Raw genomic sequence first — 21,883 nt, 5'->3', positions numbered from 1 at the left:
GTATGGTGGAGCATAAAATGGAACTGTGAAAGTACTGTAATGTCCAGTACTTGAGTAAATGTGTCACACGGTAAACCTGCTATAACCAATCAGTGTGTTAAAACCATAAAAAAACGTACCACTTTATGGCCTATTACAAGCTCCAATGAGGCCTTTTTGACCCGTCTTCCTCTCACTCTTCCAGCTGTGTCCTGCCGCCAGCTGGACGGGACGCAGGCCGACATCAGCGAGTGTCTGAAATTCGCCAAGGCCATGCCTGCCATCACTCAGCGCTGTCAGCTCCCCTGCCAGGACGACTGCCAGCTGACCAACTGGTCCAAGTTCTCGTCCTGCACAGCTGACTGCGTGGGGGTCCGCACCAGAAAGAGAGCATTGATAGGTGGGAATGGAGAGTGATGCAGCACAAACAATGGGCTGCTGTGTTGAACCCTTTTCTGACAACCTTATTTGCACTGTAGTTTAAGTGTTGGTGAGGTAGCAGACAGTTTAGAGGGTAATGTTGTTGGGCGATGCTCCAAGAGGCAAGAAGTAAAGTGAAACACAAGGTCATAAATCTATTCGTGCCCACTAAATGCTCCAGTGGGATTAAAGCAACAAATCTGAAATATCTCCTCAGCCTTTGTGATCCATCAGAGTCCCCAGAGAGTCGCCCTGTGCATCACAGTCATAAAAGCAAAATGACAAGAGTGGTGCAATGCATTAAGGCAGCTCCACGAGAGGTTACTGGGGGGCAGAAGTCAACTTTAAACTGAGAGCAAGTGATCTGAAAAGCTTTTTATTTTCTCCTGACATGAAATCTTTTGACCCGTTCACCAAAAGAGCAGAGAGGGCAAGTAATGAACACCAGCACTGTTTGAGGTTTCATTAGTTTAAGCTTAATTGTTCTTAACTTTTTTCAGGAAGCAGACGGTGTGGTTTTATCCAGAATCCTTCGACTATATTTGGGGAATGTTATCAGCAATGTGTTAAGTGTTGGCCGATCCCTCACAGACCCTTTTACTAGATAAAAGAATAACAATTCGTCTGTGTCCTCTTCTTGATCTAAGTAACCTTTGCTTCATCCAAAAAATACCAAGACAGCACAAATTTGCTTCCTTTAAGTGGGTAGTAACGGTGGATTTTCTGCTGGCTGTTGGTCACTGTGACCTTTACAGACAGATTATAGCATGCTACACAGCACTTTGTCGCTTAGATGCAATTATCAACAACCAGCTGTGGCCCTAATGCAGGATAATCTGTGCAAACCTTAACCTGAAATTATTTTAATGCAACAAAAAAAAACCCAAAACTTGATCCTGATGGAGACACTGGCACCTGCAGGTAAAGATGTCGTGGGCAGCCATCATCTCCTTATTTGCTCCTAATGATGTGCTGCTGCCACAAGGAAGAAGTTTCTTTGCACAGTGCGCTTTGATTAACAATGCTTGACATGTCTGAGGATAAAAGACATCAAGCTGTTTCGGTAAAAGAGCACTCTGCTTGAAACCATTTTGCCAGTGTAATCTATCATCAGGACTTGCTTTTCCCCCATGCATTAATCCCACATGAGGGGCAGCATCTCCTGTGTCATCCTGCCTCTCTCAGCGAGCACATTATCCCAAACACTGGAAGTAGCCTTGAGTATCGTGAGACTCAAAGCCACTTCAGCCTAAGAGAGACAGAAATCCACCAACACTAACAGACATGTGGAGTCACTTCTCCCAAGGCTGTTCTGCTCATCTCTGCCCCTCTGCCCTCCTCAGGGAGGAGCAAGAAGAAAGACAAGTGCAAGAACACGCAGATGTACCCTCTGAGTGAGACCCAGTACTGCCCCTGCGACAAGTACAACGCCCAGCCGGTGGGGAACTGGTCCGACTGCATCCTGCCCGAGGGAGGCAGAGTGGAGAGCGTCCTGGGGATGAAGGTCCAGGGGGACATCAAGGAGTGCGGAGAGGGCTACCGCTACCAGGCCATGGTGTGCTACGACCAGGAGAACAGGCTGGTGGAGACCTCACGCTGCAACAGTCACGGTGAGCGCACGAGCACAGAGTTTACCCAGATTACAAAAAGAATGTGTGTCTGTGTATGGAGGAAAATTTGGGCTTTATTTTTTCAGGTTTTGATGTATCTCCCTCTGAGCCACTGCTCCACCATCATGGAGGTGAATGGATTTTTGTTTGTGGTGGTCACGTATAAATGGCATAAATCATGCGGTAGTTATATGTTTGAATCTTCATCTGTTGGTTTGGAGATTTAACTGCTCCTGCAAATGTGATTCTGTCCCATTTGATGACATCACCTTGAAGCTTTTGGGGTTGTTAGTTCTACACCTGAGTGACATCAGCTGAACTCAATATCTCAATGAGTAACGAGGTAAACAGTATTTTATTAAACCGACCTGAGCATACGTTTCTTGTCCTAGAAGTGTACCTCTTCATTTTCAGTTGCTAAGAACCCATTCGCGTATTTTTTTTTCTCACCGAAAAAGAAGCTCCAGTTGGATATAGACTGTTTCGCATCTCATGAGCTCGGCTTGGTTCTGGAGGAGCTGTAGCACTAACTGTGTTTAAAATAAACCCGTGCAGCATGTCGTACTTTCCAAAGGTAAGCAGCAGCTTGTATGAAGGAGTGAGTTTATTGAATGTGTCGATGTGATGTCCTCCGTGATGATCTGTGCGTAGTGTTCGCCAGCCGACTGGAGCTGCCGCCTCCTGAGACCCATGAAAGACGGTGTTTTACAACTAATTCTGAACTTGCTGTTATTAGTTTTCATTGGAACAACTTTTTACTGAAGAAACTGTCCCTGTGAAATCTGTTGACAGGCAGTTAGAGAGTTCCTGTGGAATTGACCTTAATAAATTTGACCAAAATTGTCTGCATGGCTGCGTAAGGCTAAAGGCCGTTGATAAAATCTGCTCTTTCAGAATTTGGGTTGACTAACCTTTTAAGTTTGGCCTGTGACCAGTGATGATGAAGCAGCTCTCAAAGAAATCTGCATGAAGGCGCCGAGGTCGTGAGGTGTGGTACATCATGAGGCAAATCAGATGTTTGGCCAGGTGAGAAATATACTGTAGCACAACGGATTTCAGTAGATGCAAGAATAACTTATTCTTCTGTTAAATATGCGTCTGAAGCGAAGGATTTTGTTTGTGTGCCTATGAAAGCCCCTCCCATGGAGGCTAGCAGCTCATTTTGAATACTGACTTTCACATAAGGAGGCCTTTTTCTGGCACACTCCTGTCACAATCATTTGTCTCCTCGTTGTAAGGTCTTATCTTAGATCCAAAATACTTCAAGCAAAGAATCCGGGCTCAGAAACTCGTTGTGAAATTGCTGTGAAATAGAATGCGGGAGATGTTCAAATGAATACATCAGTGTTGTGCATATATAAACATGGTTTTAGTCGCCTTCTGTGAGTCACAGATTCAGATATGCGTCAGTTAATCTGAGTGTGGGTGTGACAAGAGCACTTCGTAAGGATGGGGTTGTGTGTGTGTGTGTGTGTGTGTGTGTGTGTGTGTGCGTCTGTGTATTTTTACACCTATGTGAATGTCTGCGAGTGTGTCTGTGCATCCATGTATTCATCTTTAAGCATCATCGAGCTTAGAAAAAGGGAATGTTCCTTGAGGTGCACACGAAAACAAAAATACATTCATGAGGCTTGGCGTCGGTACATGTGGATCTCAGAGATATCATTAAATCTCTCTTTTCTCCCCCTCATTCAGTGGCTCCTCTCCCCGCTCTCTCTGCCACTCCCTCCTTCATTTTCTGTGCCATTCTCTCCGTCTCAGCCATCATCACTTTTAATCTTGATAGAGGAGGAGACATGGTCCTTCCACGACTCTGCTGCTGACACACTGCCCTCGGCTACGATGGCGATCAGGCAAACTCTGCCACTGTTATCTCCACATCCCACAGACATCAACAGAAAAAGATGGGATTATCATTAAAAGTGCGCGTTGATCCAAGCTTTGTGCCCCATTCCTCTGTGAGGGAGAGCGAATGTTATGAAGGAAGATAACGCTGAATCTTTGAATCTCATTTATTGAGACAGTTCTCAATAAATGAGTTGTCTTATTCAGAGTTTGCACAGTGGCAGCAAGAAACAACATGAGCATTGTCAACTACAGAGAATAAAATATTGAAAAGGGTTTTTGAAGTTTGAACATTATATATTTTTCTAACCGTATAAATGATTTAAGTCAAACTTGACCGCGGAGAGACTATTAATCAGCATCACAAGAAAAGCATCCACAAGTCCTGATTCTATTAGCTCCCAGCAATAATTGCAGTCAGCCACAAGGAGATCTAATTAGCTTGTTGTCATGTTCAGTATAATCAAGACGAGACTGAGGGGGCAGAGACTCAACACTCAAGAAGCTCTAAATTGACTCAGTTTGCACTCAGAGAATGTTTGATCCCATCTCTCAAATAAAATCCACAGTGTCAACAAAACAATATCAAATAAAACCACATAGTCGACTGCTGCCATGAACACTGTGCCAAAGGTCATGGTGTGGTCATTGAAAGTCCTGTAATAAGTCCCTGCCTGTCCGTCCTATATATGTGACATTACCCATATAGTTCTTATATTTATGACCATATAGGACCTGTGATGCTTTGACCTTTACCATGAGTTAATATTACAGGACGGCTCAGGAGGCCTTGGTCTCGTATTAGCAGGAGGGGGGAGGACAGTCACTGTGGGAAGCCGTAAAGGGTAAAGCTTAAGGGCAAGCATCTTGCTGAGGACCTGTGAACTTGAGCAGTACAGCAGCGAACAGATTTGTTGTTGCATGATGAGCCATGTTCGCCAGCCTGTGCCGTATACGTGAGCTTTGGGTATTGCGAGTGTAGAAAGTGTGCCGTCAAGGTTTGAGGACTGAGGTCAGTGTCTGTTTAGCTCAGTAATGTACATCAAAGGGTCCGTCTGGCCTACAGTGACTCTATCTTATTCCTCTGTGCTCCATCCTGAGCCTCCATAGTTATTTTCAGAGCACCCTGGGATTAGGCGGTCCCAGTTGCCTTGGAGATGATTGGGGTGCAGGAGGTGTAACAGGTCTAAAATCAGGCTGTAATGTTGGAGCATTCCTGGAGCCAAAAGGTTCACGTAAAGCTTCTCAGGCCAACCACCCGTCGAGTGGATGAAATTTGGTTTCAGAAGCCAACGCTATGATGACTGAGCCCGACTTTATTCCTGGTTGGATGGATAGAAATAAATGGTGTCTGGATCTGCCATCAGGGTGTCCTCAGCATGCTAGTGGGTCCTTGCAAGTGCAAACAGAGAGTAAAAAGTATTTAGAAAGGTCCCATTATTGACTGCTGTGGACACAAACACCAATCCAGCAGCAATGATTGGTTTAATTGATGTTGGTTTCAGCACAAACATGTATGAGTCATTATTTTACACACAGTTTGCTCTCTGTAGCATTGTAACACTCACAAACCTGGATTCAACATTTCAGCAGTGAGAAACGCGCATTAATGTAATAAACTCATCTCTCATTCAGGTCCATGCAGGTCTGAAACCAGCCGTCTCTACACAAAACCCACGTTTACTAACTTGCCTGAAAAGCTTCTACAACTGAAAAATCTGAGATATGATTGCGTTTTGAAAGTCTCTGAATTTAGCAAATGGATGATTGTGCAGGTGTTCAATCTTCTGCACTTTTTGTATTTGTCATGTTATGTTGTCTTCTATTTCTGCATCGATTTACCCCTCACAGGGTTTTTCAAGTCTTAACATCGAGCCTCTTAACACAGTTGGGACGCTGTGTAAAACAGACTTTGCTAATCCTTTTTACATACATTCAGCTGAAGGCAGCACAAAGAGAGTTGGAACATTCCACAGGTAAACAGGTTCATTGGTAACAGGTGATAGCATCATGAAAGGGGCATCCTGGCTTAGTCGTTCACAAGCGAGGATGGAGCGAGGTTCACCACTTTGTGAACACGTGATTGGGTAAAGGAGATTACTACGCACACTCAGTAAACACAGTTTGTTTGCAAATGAGTCCATTCTGTTTTTATTGACGTTTTACAAAGAGTGCCAACTGTTTGAAAGTGAGGTTGTGAGAACAGAGCAGTGCCTTTCTGTCAGTGATGGTGAGGCACAGATTAAAATAACAATGATATTTTTGTTTATGCTTTGAGTAAAATGTTGATAGACTGTGGCTGTTGTTAGAAAGCCTGTTTGAAGGCATATTGCAGTGCATTTCCCAATTACCACTGGGAGGTTCAAGAGCTGGTTGGACAGTGAAGTTGTTAACGTTTCAGGTGAAGTTGGGCAGTCAGCAGCTTGGAAAGCTTCAGGCAGCAGTGACACCTGCTTTGGGAATTACAGCACTTGCTGGTGCCAGGTTACAAGCTGACTTCTAAAGGCAACAGTAGTGATCTCCTACCTGGATCCAGCCCAGAATCCTCCCTGGGAGCTTGGCAAGACACCTAACAAGTTCATATCAGTTGAACTATAAGTGAACTGCAGGCTGATGTGCTGCAGCATTTGCACTGTGGGCGAACTTCAAGTGACAGTGTCAGTGATTTACAGTGACTGGGCTTGAGTGTAGGGCTTACAGTGGGAGGTCAAAGGTCACGAAGCCTCAGCTTCAGCATTCAGAGGCCATGCTGAACTCAGCAAGGTGTTGATGTAGAGAGGCTGATCTGGACTCAGGGGCAACGGGGTGTAAGGAGGTCAGGCAGAAGTCTGTGTGTGTGTGTGTGTGTGTGTGTGTGTGTGTGTGTGTGTGTGTGTGTGTCTGTGTGTGTCTGTGTGTGTCTGTGTGTGTCTGTGTGTGCGTGCATGTGTATGGATGTGATCATTATGTCACTGTGCATTTAGCTGGTTCCAGAGTGCTGCCAGGACTCCAGTCCTGACTGGATTAAGCAGACTTTTTATTTTCTAATCATATTAGCTGTAAGGGATCTTACTGCTCAGTTCTGGGGCTGAATCGCAGGCAGGAAGATCACCCTTCAACTGTCCTCTTCTGCTGAGCCAAGTTTAAACCATGTGTTTAAGCTCCACTCATCCATTTCTAAAACCTTCCATGTGTTTTTAAGAGAAATACGACCACCTCAGGCTGCAGTGGTCTGTAGCTATGCTGAAGATAAAAGGACTCATCAGAGTGTGAGATTATTTTGATTGGAAGAGGACTCTGTTTGTCTGGTTTTAGTTGCAGCATTGATAAGGTTAGTCTCATTCATATATTGTCCTTGCTGACTAACCCTCACCTGTCATAAGTGACGCTAACGCTGTGTTCAGGCCAACATTTACACTGCATCAAAAAGCAAAAAGCCTCCCTGTGGACTCCAGTTAGATCTCTGCGGGGGGCTCTGTCAAAAGAATCAGGGTCATCTGGCATCAAAGCTAGCTCAACTTTTCCTGCAGCATAGTGCAGCCTCATCGACCAAGTGCACATTCCTGATTGATCGCTTTGCAATGTAAACAGCGTAATTCTGCTGTGGCAGTCATCGGGGATAAAGACTTCCCAGAGCTGTAACGTCCTGTCTCATTGTGTTATCAGCGGCTGTGCTGTGCTTTGGCATCTGCCAAGACTTAAAAAGCCCGGATGTATTTCTCCAACTGAACTTTGTGGTTGTGTTTCATCTTTTCAAACAGCACCTTCAGCAACTCGTCCACACCAACACGACCATGTATTTATTTCCATATATATTAATTGTCAGTGTGCTTGGCCTCGAGAAGAGACTTTTGTGGGACCAGCTCAGACAATCTGAACAAAGAAAATGAATAACTACCCCTCTAGTTATTCTCCATTAGCTGCAGTGGAGCTCACTGGCCAGCGGTGGACAGCTGCTGTTGCACCCACAGCTCAGTGTATCACTGTGAAGCAGGACATTGCTGCAGAAGAACATGTGTGCTCAGCAAGACTTTTCCCAGGTTATAAAAGTGAGAAAAATACCTACATGTGGATTGACAAAATTGATTTGTGAGGACTGAACAGCCTCTGCGGGATTCCTCTGAAAAGAGTTATCTTAAATCGCGGGAAGTGTGTTTTCAGCAAGTCTGTCAGTCATTCTAGCTCCACACGTCTCTCTCTGAAAGCAAAGCAGCGTGAAAGAGCCCACATCAGAAAGAGGAAGTGGTTAGGCGCCCAGTGAGACACTCCACTTTCTTGGCTCATTCACCTCATCGATTTTTTTAATCAAAGGCTAAACAGATTTACAGGTCAGTGCCGTTACATAAGCCTCAAAAATATATTAGGTTTTATCTGCTAAACAGACTTTCTCTGAGCAAGTGAAGAAAAGAGGCACAAAGTCAAAGGTTCAGAAGAATAACCTCTTTCAAAACATTTGCCTGAACGTTGGCCCGTGTGCGCCGGCGAAAACAGAGGAAATGACAGCCCAGAGATGCTGAAAGTCCTGAAATCCACAAAACATGAATAACAAGCAGAGTGAGAAGCTTAAAACCAGCCCTGTTAACTGTGTCCTGACCCTGTGAGCTGAGGAAGAATAGACTGAAATAATGAAGCTTGCTGCCAGGCTGAACCACTGCTTTGGTAGGTTTTTAGACCTTTTTTTTTTATACATATAGACCATAAAGTTTGGCCTTTGAGCGTAGACTCTGTTTTCATTCCAGTGGGCTGAAAATCAATAGGTGCATTTAGATTAGTTTGTGAAGTATCAGTGAGGAGTTTTCAGAGCTCTTACAGCTGGGTGTTTTCCCCATCTAGAGTTTAAAGAGTTCTTGAACTTTAATTCTTGTTTGTTAGATTGAAAACAAAAGCTAACCTTCGGCATTTAGGACAAATGTAGTTTCATACCAGATAAAGACAACAAGACTCTTCTAAGACTTTCAAGACGCAGCGTTTTTCTCTGAAGGCGTCGTTCTCAACCTGGAGGCTGCTTCACAGAGAACCCAGGTTTTATTTCAAAGCTAATTTCTCAGGAATCAGTTTTCTGGTGAATGTGTTTTCCTTCTGAAATAATTAATAACAGACAACAGCGGGCTGTCTCGTAATTCACTGAAACAGCCTGAAAAGTAGCAAATCATCATTTTGCCTTTCAGTGTTTCTTCTGATGTGTGGATGCACTTCACGCCTCGCAGATAATCACCTCTTTCACTTTGCAGATCACAAACAAAAAACCAGAACCGTCGCCATGAAATGTGTTTGATCCGTGCAGAAACCTCCTCTTTTCGTCCTCCTGTCAGGTTACATTGAGGAGGCGTGCATCATCCCGTGTCCCTCGGACTGTAAGCTCAGCGAATGGTCCAACTGGTCGCGCTGCAGCAAGTCCTGCGGCAGCGGGGTCAAAGTTCGCTCCAAGTGGCTCAGAGAGAAACCTTACAACGGCGGCCGGCCGTGCCCCAAACTGGACCACATCAACCAGGTACAGACACTCACTGTGTTTACATGCACGCTGAAATTCCAGCGTGCTCTTATTCTGAATATATTCAGAATTCGATATGGTGGTGTAAACAGCATATTCTGAATATGCGTCTTATTTGGGATTTTTACCGCAGTTTGCGACACACGGCCTCTTCCCTGTTTACAGTCTGCTCTGTGCTGTAAACAAAGCAACTAGCCAACAGTTTGCAGATGCACGCACAGAAGAAGAAACACACCAACTGCTGAAGATTATGAAAGACTTGGATATCAGCAGGTTTTTATATGCGTGCAAATATCACGCCGACCTTCTCAGGAGGGTGGCTGACAGAGGGAGGCTGTGATTGGACGCACGGCTGCACATGAACGGGAACGTTTACGGAAGCCGTGTGACCAGCTTAGTCGGGAATATTGTCTTTTCCAGAATGAGGCCAATAACCACAATGTTTTTGCATCAAAACGTAGCCAGTGAATCTGAAGTGAATTCTCTGGAGCTCAGTTTTGAAGTCTGAATTGGTGACTGAGCAGGAGATGGAGATAAAAACCGGAGCTGGTTTTCTGTTCACCGTTGATTCTTGAATATTTATGACCTGTGCGACAATACATTTATACTTATTACAAGTTTGATACACATTGTACGTATCCAACACTGGAGAGAAAGAATTCATTAATAATGAATAATCAGCTTGAGTCTGCACAGCCTTCCTTTACCTTCTCCTCATTATTGCTGCACTCGTTTTTTTTGCTGAGCGGCGACAGTGCAAAAAGCAATGTGTGCTATAAATGGATCCCATCCACCATATTAATGCCCCAGCGTGTGCCAGTTGATTCCTTAAGGTTTCCATGATTTGCAGAAATGAATGCTTTCCAGGCCTGTGAGTATCAGCAGATGCAGATTATAGTTGTGTAGATCCACGGCTGCCTGTGTGCGTGCGTGTGTGTGTCTGCTAAGTTACACAGGTATTTATGCCAGAGGCTTTTCTGATTATGTCCTCTCGAATGTTGCATTAATCATAGGTTCTGCACTATATGAACAGTTGGCATGTGCTCATTAATCCATCTGTCTCCTTTTAATCCACTCCAATGCTCGCTGGATATGACTCATGCTACAGGCTCAGGTAAGAGCTGCTTTCCTCAGCTATTTGTAATGTAGTCACAGATGTTAAGTGTCAGTAATGTCAGTGGGTCACTGACAGATTCATGTACACAGTCACAATATCCTCACTGTAAGTAAACAAGGTACTATCAGATTGGAGTTTTATTTATTCAGACATTTCTCAGAGGCGAAGCTGCTCCGGGGGCAGAAATAATCTCGTTGGCTGAGTTAAACCTCGGAGAGCTGAGCCAAAAGAATCACTGGGTATTAAAACTTCACTGACAAACTCTCACTGCTAAGACGAAATATTTATAAAAGTATTCACTGCAGAGGCCGCTTTTTTCACGACCGTGACCATCACCATCGTTAGCTGGCCCAACCTGTTTGGACGTCTCAGTCTGCTGCTGTATTTATTTGAAAACCTCTAAATGTTAAGCACATAAACGAGGTTGTTCTGTCCTCAGGTGTATGAGGTGGTGCCCTGTCAGAGCGACTGCAATCAGTATGTGTGGGTGGCCGAGCCGTGGAGCGTCTGGAAAGTCAGCAACGTGGACTTAAAAGAGAACTGCGGCGAAGGCGTCCAGACCAGGAAAGTCAGGTATCTGCTCAGCTGTCTGTCTTTATGCTGCTTCTACGCATCGTTACATACTTAGATGTTAAATATAATTCACATTAGTGCTAAACTGATGAGCCGAATAGCCAACGAACATGTTGATAATGATTGCTGAAGTAACTGCAAATGTGCTGCTTTTCTTTTGCTTTCGGGATAATGTGATGTGCACTCACTTTAGTCTTTTTTTATTATTATTGATAATTAGAAAAAATCATTTGTAGATCTGCAGCAGTTTCACGCTGTCAGAGCTGTAATGAAGCTGACATGCAGCTGAATTTGTATTCATCATTTGTTTGATGTGACGACCACATGAGGCGTTTACTGGCTGGGCTCACGTCAACATCCGACCCGCTGTGATATCACTTCAGTGGAACTCTGGGATTTCTGCTCACATACATGCACATACAGACAAACTCTGTAATTAGACTCCAGTAGACTCATAAGACTGTAATTAGAAACACACAACCAATCATCCTCATCCTGTAAAAACAGTGGATTAAAAACACACAAACGGAGACAATGTCAACATCCATACCTCTTGTAATGATGGAAAAAATGCCTTTTGATGACTGTTGGCGGTTCGGTGCTTAGACGGCAGTCATTAGCTTCTGCTCTTTAGAACAGGTGAGATCATCAGTGAAGGTGGTGACAGCCTCACCTCCTCTCTACCTTCTCCGCTGGAGTATAAAATGTTTTAATTTGGAGGAGACAGTTCTTACAATTTGACAGCAGCAGTTGAGGAAAAGCTAAGATTTAGTTAAAAATAATAAAAAAAATTCTTATGCATCAAAATAATGAAGTTAAGAAAAGGTGCAGCTTACTTTAAGGTATTTCATTTAATGTTCGTCCTTCTCTTGTGTGTGTTCACTCTAACCCTTCACAGCCGGTGGAGTTTGTGTTACTGTGAGCAAATCTATATTTTTTTTTTTTTCAAAAACTTGACCTCTCTTACCCTCAAGGACACACCTCACTGCTTGAGAAACACATCGGCCGTCAAGTACTTCATGTACCTGCCAACTCCAACTATTTTGCTCGGCTCTCTTGAGCAGCTGCGTTGCTAAAATAAGGTAAAGTCCAGCGTTTCTCGACCGATCCCACAGGTGCATGCTCAACACCATAGACGGGCCGTCGGAGTCTGTGGAGGACTACCTGTGTGACCCCGAGGAGATGCCTCTGGGGGCCAGGGAGAGCCGGCTGCCCTGCCCCGAGGACTGCGTTCTCAATGACTGGGGCCCCTGGAGCCGCTGCAGTCTGGTGAGAGCTGAACCCAGATCAGAAAGCGGCAGCTCAGCCGTCTGGCACAGAGTAGATACGGGAACGTCACATTTCTGCAAAGCCCACTGAGATTTATCTTGATATCTTTTTCTTGACAGAAATATTTTCTCTGAGGCTCAAGGAATTCAAAGCGTAGCAGCACTGTATTCTTGTGAGCAGTGTATGAATCTTTGTCAACAGGTTATTTCTCGTACAGTGAGGAGGAATAAAAGTGATATATGAACTGGGAAGCAGGAGAAAAATGGCTTATATATCACCGATGTATATTACACTGTACTCACTGTGCATTCGGTGGGGAAGAAGTTGATTTATGATAAAGACTCAGAACCCCTGAGCAGGTTTCCAAATTTACATTTCCCGACACACACACTCAACCTTGTGGCAAACATAAAGCTGGCTAAAAATATTTCCCCCAGTTTGTGATCATCATTTGGCAGACAGCCACAACGGTGAAAGTACTTCAGTATAATTCCCTAATTTCTAAGACTGCATGGAAAGATGCCACCAGGAATTTAGTTCATCAGGTTCATTTCAGCCCGAAAGTTGACAGTAAAATGAGTCGTTTTTCCACCTCACTGTCAAATATTCAGACTTTGCAGATTGTGTTGTGCAAAGAGACACCGACCCCTGTTTTCATCACGACAGCAAAGCACGCACCCACATGCTTCAGCACGAACGCAATCTTTGTTCCCCGTTTTGCAAAAACATGGGATGTCAGAACATCCTGTTCCACTCCTCCGCCCCCGACGCTTCCGATTCGGGCTAAAAAGCCATTTTAACTGCTCTAGTTTCACCTGCTGTTCTCACAGCAGCACCCTGGCCATTGTTAATCACTCCCCATTCTCTCCCAAAGTGCTTGACACACTGACTTCCCACAATTCCAATCTCGAATTGGAGTCTGCAGTGGCACCAGCGGGGCCTCTCCCATGTTTTATTCATCACGTCAGCGATGGAGTTATTCAAAAGGCTGTCATTTTGTCTCCCAACTCTCCTCTTCACAAGCAATGACCATGGGGAATCTGGTGGTTTCCCCTTGCAGCAGAATATCTGTTTCAGCCATACTGTCATTTCCTGCTGGAAAAAATCAAATTCCACCATCTGGGAATATCAGGAGAGAGCGGAGGGAACAGGTCTGATATACAGACTGATATTAATTTGACCCAGTAAGCAGGGAAATAATCTCAAAGTGAGCAAATGAACAGTTTTAGCCATTAATGTAAATGCAGCAGGAGCTCTGTGGCTTCGTTCCAGTTCAGGGATGTATTTGTATTCAGCTAATAGTACTCCCTGCAATACAGACTGCTTCGTCATTTTAGCCTTTTCAGAAACATTTTGTAGCTTTCTGGTTTTTAACGGGGAGCCTCTGTTTCAGCCGTGCACCAGGACCAACAGCCGAGTGCGGACGGCGTACACCCTGCGCTCGCCCAGCGTGGGGAGGCAGTGTCCAGCCACGACAGACAGCGAGCCCTGCAGCCTGAACCTCAACTGTTTCAACTACTTCTACAACATCACAGGTACGGGAAACGTTGACGGACGTGAAATGATGCTCCATAAAGTGTCAGTGATCAGAGAGACTGAGCTGAGTTTCAGCCGCTTCTCCCTCTGAGGTCGTGTAAGCAGTTTGTTTGTGGCAGACGTGCGTCTCCTCAAAGTGACAGCGCCATACGTGCCTCGTGTTTTGGATGGAGCAGATAGCTTTTGGGCCGCCGCCAAGGGTTTGTCAGGATGAACGTTTCTCAATTTCAACCAAATCACCAATATGAAAACAGCCCTTGAAATGAGGGCTTTAAAACATCGCTGCAAACACAGACTCCATTTCAGAATGAGCTCCTCGCCTGCTTTAACGCAAGAGGAGCAATCAATAACTGACTCATCTATTTTTTACTGCCTTATCGCTTCTGTTTCTTGGGGCGAGATAATTGCAAACCTTGCTAGGTTTTATCAAACCTCATGTTGTGTAATGATCACGTCATCTTAACGGAGCTTTTGAGTCTTGCTCACAGCGACAGCCATTAAGCCTGGAAGACTGTTGTTGCTGTGGGTGAACTTGTCAGCATGTTTATTTCCACATCTGACAGTTGCAGAGCAGCATTATCATTCTTTTGGAGTCGTGTTTTTGGCCACGTGGTGAATATTCACTCTCTTTTCACCTTTTTTTGGGCTCTGAGGGAAACATCTTGCTCTTTAGCTGCTGAATTCTCCACCACACTCACCAGCGAGCGTCTAACTGTGTCTGTGTGCTGTTTGTTGCTGCGCAGGTGTGAACTGTGGGTATGTTTTTGCAAAGAGCCGCCTGCTGCAGCTGGAAACGACACCATGAGAGCGCCGAGAGTGAACCAAAACAGCAGAGCTATAGACCAGACAGCCAAACAATGAGCTGAAACTCACCATAAAGCTGCGTAAAGTCGAGGGGCGCTGCAGATTCAGCAGATAATCCTCCACAGAGCGACCCCTTTCACGCTGTCATTTGATGCATTGTCATTATGAAAATATCAATTATAGCTTCTGTAAGCAGAAAGATTTTCTAAAGGACTCTGAGCTGGCAGCCTTCCCGAGCTCCCCTGTCTAATCTGCAGGATATCACACCTCCATATCACATGTCACAGAGGCATCTTTCACATCTCACTCTGGAAACTGTACCAACTATTTCAATAAAAATGAAAGAGGGAGAGATTGTCAGCGTTCCCATATTTCATCTAGATTTGTCGTGTTGCCTGCGTCGCTACTGCCCCACATTCTCAACCAGCCCACCCTCCTTCTGTGTCTTCCTTTTGTGTGGTTACACCGTGAGACGTGACACATAATCCCCTCTGCTAGGTTCACAGTGGCACGCAGGCATCTCAGGGTATATGTACATAATATGCGAGCAGAGATTGTTATTAGGTAAAGCTCGCTCTTCTTTTTCTTTGTTGACGCCGAGACCTTCCAAGCTGCTCCTTCCTTCACAGTTTTACTCCTTTTCTTGCCGTCTCTCTCTCACAGTCTCTTACTGTCGCTCTTTCTTGTTGCAATCTCCCTATTTTCAGTCCCCAGAGTGCCACAAAGCTCCTCGGTAGAAGGAGACGCAATTCCCTGAGTTGAGCTTGCAAACGAGCTCACTGCAGCTAAAAACAGCCACTCATCTTTGTCAGCGGATGGCACACTTCATGAGTGATACCTCAGCCTCCCTGTTGTTGGCACCCTGACTCTGAAACATGTTGTCTTTCCACTTCACAGAAATTTTTTGGGGGGGTTTCAGCCTCTTACGGCTCTGGGTTTTTCTGGTGAGGTTTATTGGGGAAAACTTATTGATGTTGCTTTTAAATCCTGGTTATTTAACTCCAGTCTGACTGCCTGGCCACACAGCTCGCTTATGACGCTGGCATAAAAGGATACTGATGGCAGCCAGATTTATTGGATTTAAGTGAGCTGTTATAAACCTCCAATGACCTCTTTGCTGACAAAGTAATCATCTGTTATCGACAGTGATCTTCGCCAGCCAGAGGCTATTTACAGTCCGACTCCAAGCACACAACAGAAAGCACAAACACACAGCGATTACTTTAAGTTTTCGGTGTTAGTTGAGTGTCACAGCACAAGGAAGGGGAGACAAAGTGTTTTATAAAACAGAGTTAATTAGCTGAAGGCAAACTTACAGTATGGCATGCACAAGGCATGCTCGCCATTCTGCTGAGTCATCTCTCAGCGCATAGTGCTTTAATTTATATGCATGGCCCATCATTCCTAGAAGATCTATGAGATACAATGCACTGAAGGCAAGAGAATTTTAGCTTATGTCAGCAAACCGGTTGGTAATTAATCTGATAATGTTTCACTTTGTCATTACACTTTATCAAAGATTCATTTGGATTTTGTGTGAAAGTCGCAGTGCTTTTGCTTCCTGGAACTCGCTGTATATCAGCACATGAAACCTTAAGCTAAACAACTTTCAAAGTGACACGAGGCAACATGGTGCGACAGTGCATTTCTGTGTGTTCGCTCTTAAAAAGCTGAGACAAACCGCGGTTGTTTCTCACTGTCTGGGATTTATTCATTCTGAAGTGTAAAGAATTTGTGACAGCTGACGCATTTGAACACATCTGAACAGCGTCTCCTTGTGTTTTGTCCCGCCACATCATCCCGCTCCAACTGAAAATACACCCAACGACAGAAACCCAATGCTCGTGAAATGCTCGTTTCTTCTGACTTGAATTCATGCTCCTCTCCTTTTCCACCCCGCTGCCGTCTAAATAATGACTCCCCCTCATCTGCCTTCCACCTCTGCTCGCACTCGGGGTGGTAAAATCAACATCAGCAACCTGCCAAACACCGGTAAATATTTGCTATGTGTGGCAAAGTTGTGTGCTGTGCTGGCTGGCGGGTGGCAGTCATCATGTGAGGGTCATATCCTCCTGCAAAATGTAATCGGAGGAGGTGTGAGGAGCGAATTCTAGGATTTCCAAGTAATAACAGAGCTAGTAGATATTGACAGCTTGTTGAAATAATCTAATTTGTATGTCTCACCTGTATTCATGTACCTGCGTCTCTCAATCAGCTGTGGATATTGCAAATCATGTATTGTAATGTATGAGTATTTAACATCACTTTGATTTTGCTCTTTGCAGGTGCATGAAAGGTTGTCCAGAGTTGTAGATGTAGGACCTGTGAGCCACACTTGAAGCTGCTGTAATCAATATTTTCATATTAACAGTGGATCAAATGGCTGCATGTATGTGAAAGTGGTCATTTGTAGCAACGAAACCTCAGAAAATTATCACTCAGCTCTGCAAGAGCAGCATCTTTCAACACATTGTTTTGGTTTTCTGGCCTGGAAGTTTGAGCAGACAGCTGTTGTCAGCGAAAAAGCTCTGCTAAACCCACTGTAGGCTACCTGCCCAGCATCAAACAGCAGGCAACATTAACGACTGGCTGGTGAACATAGTGGAGCATTTAGCCGCTAATTGAGCTGGATGTTCGCCTCAGGAGTTGTTGGAGGGCAGAACAGCTAAAAAGAGAGCAAATATTGGACTTGGATTTGTCAGGTGGACACAAACACAACTTCAAATGAAGGCTAATGTTGCTGTGAATCTGCTGGATGTGTGAATAAGTAGCAGCTTGCTAACAAGTTCGCCACATCAATATAAAAGATGCTAATATGTCAGCTTTACTTCTTTCTGCTGCCCCCAAGTGGCCAAAAAAATCAGTAAACGCAGACTTAAATTAGGACTTTAACTTTGCCCTTCTATTACCCCCCTGAAGACTTGACTTGGATCTTGGAAACACGGTTACATGAAGAATAAAGAAGACGTGTCAGGCAGGCTTTTCCATGCACGTGCACACTGACACATTTAAAGAAGACAGGGTGTCAATCATGTGCAAAACACTATAACAGCATAATACACATCACACAGCTTCGAGAGAAAAATGTCAAGTTCAAGTGCTGTGTCATCTACAGCATGTGCACCTGAAAGACATCTTGGCATGAACTTTGGTTAAGAGGACTTAGAACTCGACTTGGATTTGCCTTGAAAGAAGCGGGAAAAGCAGTGATGTGTTGGCATTGTTGGAAAAGAAACTCCTGGATTTGGATTTTTTGTCTTTAACTTTGAGTTATTACTTCATCTACTTGTTATGCATTACTGATCATTCTGTGGGTCAGAGCTGATGTAGCACAGAAAGCCTTGATCACCTGGTTTTAGCGTGTAAACTGCCTGAGATCAAACCTCTTCCTTCATTAGTCCGACTAAGAAACAATAAACTTCCGAGTACAATCAGCTTATTTCTCCACGTGATTTTTGTGGACAGTTTCAGGGCTGCTTGCAGTGTGAAAGAAACACATACAGGAAATGCAACAGAGTCGACTAAATGATGCTCAGTGGACAGAACACTGGTTTCACTGGGCTACATTATGTAGTATTACTTTATGAACCACATGGCTGATACTCAGTTGAAGGAGATGTCTGTTTTTCAGCCTGGCACCCACAGCTCTCTGCGGTGTTATAAAAACTCATTGCCAGCTTTATGAGCATGAACAGCCAAAAATCTGAATGTGTTCTGTTTCTCCTCAGACTGGAGTACGTGTCAGCTGAGTCCCAACGCCGTCTGCGGGAGCGGCATCAAGACCCGGATGCTCGACTGCGTTCGCAGCGACGGCAAATCAGTCGATATAAAATTCTGCGAGGAGGTGAGACTTTTTCCTCAAGTGTCTCCTTTTGTTCCTCCCCTCTTGTTTTTTCGGGCAGTTGAGTTTTTGCTTTCTTTCTTTGACACATTCGTTTTTCTTAAATGTCTTAATCACATCACAACACCAGCCTTCCAGCACTGTACGGCCCACAGCAACATGAAATATTCACAAGCATTCTCGTGCAGAGATTGTTGTCGTCGCTTCAGGCTGAGCATTTTATTCATTCATAATGTGACTCTGCTCCCTGTAATTGTAGCCGGCGGGCTGTGGCTGAGCCGTCCCCACAGCTATTTAACCCTTGGCCCACTTCATCATCTGGCTCATTCGCAAAAACACACTGTGTCAGAATGGCTTTCGCTGCAGCCTCCATGTTCCAGCTTCACCGGCCCGATGCCGCCCGGTACTGTCTGTCCCCTGCCAAAACAAAGGCTTCTGGGAATTGTAGTGCTGAGAGGTCAAGCTGCTGTCTGGCAGCTGCAGATTGAGTCAGCTGTGGGCCTGTTCCTGCCTGTGTTGCGAATGATTTGACGATGTGTCATGAATTACCCCCTTTCATTGCCGACATGTGCTGCAGTTGAACTTGGAGAAGAAGTGGCAGATGAACACCTCCTGCGTGGTCGAGTGTCCCGTCAACTGTCAGCTGTCGGAGTGGTCGGTCTGGTCAGAGTGCTCACAGACGTGTGGACTAGAGGGTAAGATTCATCGCAGACGAGACATTTTGCTCAACACTATGATTAACTCAAACTGTTGTTGACACGTAGCTGACATTTTTATCTTGAGCAGTGTCCAGCGTGACCAAAGAACTGACAGGATTCACTGGCAGCAGGAGTAGAAATATGTGAGCTTTTACTACCAAGACACCCTTTAGGTTGTCTTTATTATTCAAGTAAAACCTTCCAATGATCACTGTGCTGATCAGTATTTATATTTCACTTTTTAAATCACAGTAAAAGCAAAAGCCAGAGCAGGCAAAGTAGGAAAAAACAACAGAGAGAGCACGTAAAATGCACGGTCAGGGACAAATAATAAGATATATTTACATTAAAACTGGTCTATAAATGATTCTGAAGGCGTGATATAAAAAATGATGCCACATTAGTCAGGCTGAGCTTGGCAGCCGAACAGTAACTTATTGGATTTGTAACAGATAGCAGGGCACAGTGATTCAGCCTCTTAAACCTCACTGATGTGCAGTTGGTTCACTCGTTGCAAACTCATCCAAACATCGCACAGCATGAGTCACTTTTCTCAAACGTTAATTGTTGACAAATGTGAATGATACGATGCACAAGACATCAGGAATATTTCCATTTGGAGGAATGGCGCATCAATAATAAAAGAAAAGTCTGTTTTCTTATAAACAAACAAAGGTTATGTTTACATTCGCTGTTACTCAACAAATCACTTTGTGTATCCTTGAGGTCAAACAAACATGTTGAATCAATTCCCCTGCACATAGAACAATTGCAAAGCTGATTTTTGTGAACATTTTAAATGGCGTGTTGTTTGCTAGCTTGCAGTCTTCTTCCCTGGCTTTGTTGGCTCGTTGCTAAATTTCTTGGCATGTTTCCTCATCTGCATTTATGAGGCCAACAAAATGTGGCCTTGCTCATAAATAAACAGCTTGATGGCGCTACAAGAGGTAAAAAAAACCTCCACAGGTTACTGTCAAAGATACTGAAGGGATAAAACGTGAAACTGTGTGTTTGGGATTGAAAGAGTTGGAACAGAGTAGCTTGATTTCAGACACATCCGCACTTTGGCTGGTATCTCCGTCAAACACACAAAAACAAGTGATTCAGTGAATAGACCTAGCGAGGGTCACATCTGCCCCTGATGTGTCATCAAGTGGATGATAATAACAATGTTAATGTAGTGTGATAATGTCAGGAAGCAGACCTGAGGTGTATTATCATGATGATGCAGCTGATTTTCCATCTAATTAGTCTTTGGGTGAGAGCCGATGTAGCTCCGAACGCCATGAACACTTGGTTTGGTGACAGAGCGGCTGTGAGTTGAAATTCCCGACTGCATCTTTTAACGCAGAATTATACTGAATATCTTGTTTCTGCACAAAAGGTCATTTTTTCTGCATTAGTGTGCAGCTGAGACACAGGTGTGACTCTTTGTTGACGCTCCCTGGGCTGTTTGTAATGTGGAAGAATCAAATACAGAAAATGCAGCAGAGTCGACTTTAACACGCCCCGAGCTCTTGATGTCTACATGGAGATGCAAGCCAAACACACACAGGTGTGGAGGAGCCTGCGACCTGTCCCAGCTTTGTTTGTAAGGAGCCTGTTTGATCAGGTTTGCTGCGCATGACTCCCCTCAAAGTACAAAGTGTGGTGTGACTGAGTACAAACATGCATGCTTGGGAAAACATGCTTGTATAAGTAAAAAAAAAAGTCTTATATCAGACACTTCCTGCTCCCCCTGGAGGCATTTGACCAGAAAAACTCACAAAAGCAAAAGAGAGGAAGTGTTTATTTAAGAGATGTTCGAGTCTTCCCAAATGGCCGGCGAAAATTTGTCGTCCTGTTGCCTTGTTGTGGTTCCGGCGGTTCACACAATTGATTCTGTCCCATTACATCTTCCTGCTCCTCGGGGCTGCGGGGAGCGCTTTGAAAAACAGGCACTGCAGTGATGGTTGCTAAATCACAAGGAATAAGATAAAAGTTGGAGAAAGGCTAAAGGAGCGAGAGGGGACCTTATTGATGTGTTTTTGTCTGTGTGTGGGGGGGGTGCTCTCTTGTTGGAATAGGATATGAGGTCTACAGTTTGTTAGTGTGTGGGATGGCTGATTTGTGTTTTATGTGTTGAAAGGTGTCGTAGGTTGGCGAAGGTGTACTGTGGGGCGAGCAGATTGCCGGTGAGGCAGTGAGAAAATGAAAGTAGGACGTGCAACAAATGAAGCTTTCTGAGATCTGAGAGTGGGTGGTTTGAAACAGGTAGACAGGAAGGCTGCATTTTAATCTGTGTGTGTGTGTGTGTGTGTGTGTGTGCGTGTGCGTGTGTGTGCGTGCGTGCGTGCGTGCGTGCGTGCGTGCGTGCGTGCGTGCGTGCGTGCGTGCGTGCGTGCGTGCGTGCATGTGTGTTCATAGCATCAATTCTGCCCTTAAATCAAACGATCTCTGAGGAGTTTGCTGTAATGTGTTGGATTTGTTTAGAGTTCACTGATTGATGCGTGAGAAAAGCCATTTTACTCAAGTGGACCGAGAACCAATCAAGATGGTCGAGAAAAAGTGCAGCATTTCAGGTTATTTATAAAAAACCCCGCTCTGCTAAGTGAAGGGCTGTTGTGCACAGTAACACTAATTTAATGCATTCAAGACAAACACGTACACATGCATTTAAAATGAGCTGTTTGCAGAGGAGTGGATGGCTGCTGTGTGCTAAACTGCAAGTGCCAGATCTGT

The 21,883-nt window shown here is 44.6% G+C and overlaps 1 protein-coding gene across 3 annotated transcripts in view; it reads left to right on the top strand.

The window, feature by feature from the left end:
* Window positions 1–21,883, top strand: part of thsd7ab (thrombospondin, type I, domain containing 7Ab) — a 136,742-nt gene that overhangs the window by 91,122 nt on the left and 23,737 nt on the right. For all 3 annotated transcript variants that reach the window (XM_070965610.1, XM_070965611.1, XM_070965609.1), the window contains 8 exons: window positions 185–379; window positions 1,743–2,009; window positions 9,146–9,325; window positions 10,876–11,014; window positions 12,130–12,283; window positions 13,677–13,818; window positions 18,352–18,467; window positions 19,042–19,159. In XM_070965610.1, coding sequence (XP_070821711.1) covers window positions 185–379; window positions 1,743–2,009; window positions 9,146–9,325; window positions 10,876–11,014; window positions 12,130–12,283; window positions 13,677–13,818; window positions 18,352–18,467; window positions 19,042–19,159 — 1,311 coding nt within the window. The remainder of the gene's footprint in view (window positions 1–184; window positions 380–1,742; window positions 2,010–9,145; window positions 9,326–10,875; window positions 11,015–12,129; window positions 12,284–13,676; window positions 13,819–18,351; window positions 18,468–19,041; window positions 19,160–21,883) is intronic.

Source organism: Chaetodon trifascialis, chromosome 7, assembly GCF_039877785.1.
Source record: "Chaetodon trifascialis isolate fChaTrf1 chromosome 7, fChaTrf1.hap1, whole genome shotgun sequence".
NCBI lineage: Eukaryota > Metazoa > Chordata > Actinopteri > Chaetodontiformes > Chaetodontidae > Chaetodon > Chaetodon trifascialis.
The sequence above is the reverse complement of the archived record's forward strand: the minus strand, read 5'-3'. Positions and strand labels throughout refer to the sequence as shown.